The sequence below is a fragment of the Lontra canadensis genome, unplaced genomic scaffold, assembly GCF_010015895.1.
Source record: "Lontra canadensis isolate GAN:19392208 unplaced genomic scaffold, GSC_riverotter_1.0 scaffold3436, whole genome shotgun sequence".
In the NCBI taxonomy this organism is placed as follows: domain Eukaryota; kingdom Metazoa; phylum Chordata; class Mammalia; order Carnivora; family Mustelidae; genus Lontra; species Lontra canadensis.
The window spans coordinates 1-3,654 of record NW_022634420.1 but is presented as its reverse complement, the minus strand read 5'-3'; the positions used below and the strand labels follow the sequence as shown (position 1 = coordinate 3,654).

Below are 3,654 nucleotides of genomic sequence, written 5' to 3'. Positions count from 1 at the left end.
AGGTAACCGCTCCCTTCACTTTCATCACTACCTCATGTCCTTCCCCCTGGACAGGTCTCCTTCAACCAGCTGATGAAAGTGAAGGGAGCGGTTACCTTGGATTTTGACAACTAGTATGAGGATTCCCTCAGGCCAGTGCTTAAGCCAGTCCTGCTTGGAATTGGGCACTTCGAATGCTATTTGCAGGTGACAGCTTGGGGTGCGTGGGATGTAGAGACACGTGCAATAGACTGAATGGGGCCCAGGTGGGTTCCGAAGATACGGGGGTTCCATGGTGAGATCTGTCTTTGAGAAGAGAGGGAGCCAGGCCTCAAGAGGGCCACCTAGGAGCTTAGCTATGATGAGCTTTATGGTCCTGAGGGTTACCCCGAGAAGGCAGAGGAAGGAAAATCGGGGATCAGGGTACTCACCGACATGAGAAACGCCATCCTGCCAGAGTTCCCCCTCCACTCAGCACCACCAGCCCCCGCTCAGGTTCCTGAGAAAGAAAAAATTGCCCGTGTAGCCAGGGCCTAGCTCCTAGCTCAGGTTGGGGGAAGCACATTCCTTCTTTGTCAGCAGCAGAAGAATTCCTGGGGAGACTCCTTAACCCTCCTTTTACCACAAAAGGGAACAGAAAGATGCCTGGATTTGAGAAGGAAACTTCAGTCTGACTCCCAACTCTGGCTTAGCTACTTACTCAAACCCTTACTCATTCCAGAAAGGACTGAGAGCAGCCTTGTCATCAACCAATCACTCAATAAAAAACAGCGCTACCCAGCAATTATTAGCTGGATATATTTGGGCAAGCTACTGTGATTATCCTTTGTTTTCCTATCTGAAAAAAAAAAAAAAAAAGGAGACAATCACACTAATTTCACAGGTTTTTGCAAAGGTAATGAGTGTGAAAGCACAATGTCAATTACAGAGTGTGATGTAGATAATAGTTATTATAATTACTGTTGATTAATAAGATGACAATAAAGAGGCCAGAGGGAGCACTGGGAGAAAGGAGAATGGAGATGGAGTAAAATGAGAAGTGGAAGCCAAGAAAAGAGAAAGCGGGGGAGGGAGAGAAGTTTGGAGGGGAGAAGACAGAGACTGTACCTTCAGCACTTCCTGAACTTTGCCAGCCACTTGGACCATGGTGGTCAGAACTGATTCACTATACGGTTTCTGTGGGGAACAGGTGGGAATCAGAAGCCAAGAAAAGGACAGTGGATTTGGGGGAGGAGGAGGAATGAATGGTGTGGTGGAAAGGCTCTCAGGTCTCAAACACTAAGGACCATTGGCATGGAGTTGGCATCTTTATTTTCAGTGTCCAGGGGATGGGTCTGGGTTACCTGGTCTGTGGGCATGACTCGCCCCTCCTCCTGGAAGACCTCAGCATCACACTGTCCCAGCAATCGAACAATTTGCTTGGCATCTGCTCTGTCGAGGTCCTGGGTCAGTGGGTTTGACTTCTCTATGATTGGCAGGGCTGCCTCATACCCAGACAACTAGAGGGAAGGGGGCACAAGGATACAGACAGGATGCCCAGGCCTCACTCATGCCTCTTGATCTGGAGGTGGGAGTAGCAGCAGGCACAAGGTTTGGGGACACACACACACACACACACACACACACCGTCCAAGGATTTAGCCTGAACTTGGTACTCTGGGCCTAATAGGGGAAGGTCAGGAAGGAAGATGGGAAGGAGGAGAGGGAAAACAGAAACCCAGGGTGGAGGGAAGTCCAGATGAGAAATGATTCTAGGAATCAGTACAGAAGACCAACATGGAGAAGGGGGGGGGTCTCCCCTCCCACTTGCCAGGCTCTGGGGTCTCAATCACATGTTGAAGCCGTTTTGTGCCCGGCATGGTCGCACGCTGTGGACACCCTGTTGTTCCTGTGTTTTCAGCCACACAAACCCTTCTGTCACGCTAACTCTGCTTCCAGTGGGCGGGGCCTTATCTGAGCCTCAGTGATGATTAACCCAGGTACCCTGGCCTCTCTGAGCACTGCCCCCTCTGAGTATCTCTCCCGGCACCCTTTCCTGATCAATTAGCCCCCAGCCCTCTGGGCACCCCAGGGAAGCTCCAGGGGTCCCTCTTTGCATGCATGCAGACTGCCCAGCCTCTGCTTTGCCCCATGAAGGGGGAAACCTGAGGTTCATTACTCTTAACCTTTGGACACAATGACCTCTTCTCTGGAAGAGGTCTGGGCCTGGAGCTCAGAAGTGCAGGGTAATACCCAGTCCCAGGACAATGAGAATCCCTGAGCAGAGTGCTCTGGGACCAGGATGCAACAGGAGGCCAGAGATCAGGGTCCTCAGGGACAGCAGAGGTCAGAAGACCTGAGCCATGGCTTAATCACATGTCCAGAACACACAGTCCTCCGGGCCCCTCTTGCTCCATTTCACTCTTTCATCTCAGAAGGAAGGTAACAGAAGCTTTGGAGCCCCAGGGGGACACACGCTGAACTGAATATTACTGGAAAAAAGTGCCACGGAAATAGAAATGCTGCAATGAGAATTAGAAACCAAAGTATCTGCCCTAAATACAACATGAGCCAACATTTATTTACACTGAACAATGCACTTTTCACATACAGTATCTCACTGGGTACATTCACAATAAGGAGACCATACTGACACCCTCGTTTTGCAGATGGTAAAGCAGAGGCTCAGAGAAGTTAGGTCATTGCTGAAGATCACACAGTTGACAGAAAGGGGACTCACACTCCAGATCTCATGAAATAGTTTAAGGATTTATGTTTGTTAAACGAATGAAGTAACTAACAGACTGGTGCAAATTAATGATAATCCCTCGCTCACACAGTGTTATAAGATTTATAAAGACATTCCCCAACATTATCTTACTGGATCCTGCCAACAGCCCTATGAGGTTCTGGGCGCTCTGATTTTAGGAAACCTGACACTTAGACGACCAATTTCTCCACGCCAGGCAGGAAGAAGAGCTAAAAACCATGGGTTGCTACTCTTTAGACTTCCGCCGCTATAAACCCAGCCTGCTGTCTTAACTGCTGGACTCCAGCTCTTCCCATGCCCAGACACCTAGGGGACGCTCAATAAATATTTGTTTAATAAATTAAAGAATGAATGAGAGCGAAGAGAACGAAAATCAGATTATGAATGGGGAAGAGATTTAAAAGCTGACGCAGTCTACAAGTAGGAGATTTTAGAACAATTATCTCCCCACTCTGTCCCCTCCCGCAGGGGAAGTGGGATTCCTCCTCCCAACTTGGCTAATTCCACCGGGGGAGGGAGGGGTCCTCCCGGGTGCCCGAGACCCTCGCACCTGCGCCTCTCCCTAGGCCCCTGCAGGATCCTCGGACGGAGCGGGGATCAGAGGCAAGGGGACCCGGAGGCCGCCAGTGGGAGGGTCGTGGGAGGAGCCCCGGGAGAACGGGGTCGGAGGAGGAGGGGTGAGGGGGATGACGGCGGCGAGAACCCCAGCGGGGCGGGGCGGGCCGGCACGTCCCGGTCGGGCTGCGGCGGAGCCAGCGGGGCCAGCTCTGCAGAAGGCGGCGGCTAGCTAGCCGGGACGGTCACATCCCGCTGCAGGCGCCGGCGGAGCAGCCGCACTGCCTCCCGCACAGGGACTCCGGCCAGTGGCCAGGCCGCGCTGGCACCGCCCCCCGCTCAGGGACAGACTACGCGGCCCGTCCGAGCTC

The 3,654-nt window shown here is 52.2% G+C and overlaps 1 protein-coding gene across 1 annotated transcript; it reads right to left on the bottom strand.

Annotated features, from left to right (window-relative positions):
* Positions 1 to 241: 241 nt before the first annotated feature.
* Positions 242 to 2,162, bottom strand: LOC116863824 (glucokinase regulatory protein-like). The gene is given in 5 exon segments (XM_032851157.1): positions 242 to 436; positions 439 to 478; positions 1,087 to 1,155; positions 1,323 to 1,478; positions 1,779 to 2,162. Coding segments are annotated over 5 exon segments (399 nt in total). The 5' UTR covers positions 1,839 to 2,162; the 3' UTR covers positions 242 to 362.
* Between the last annotated feature and the right edge of the window lie 1,492 nt (positions 2,163 to 3,654).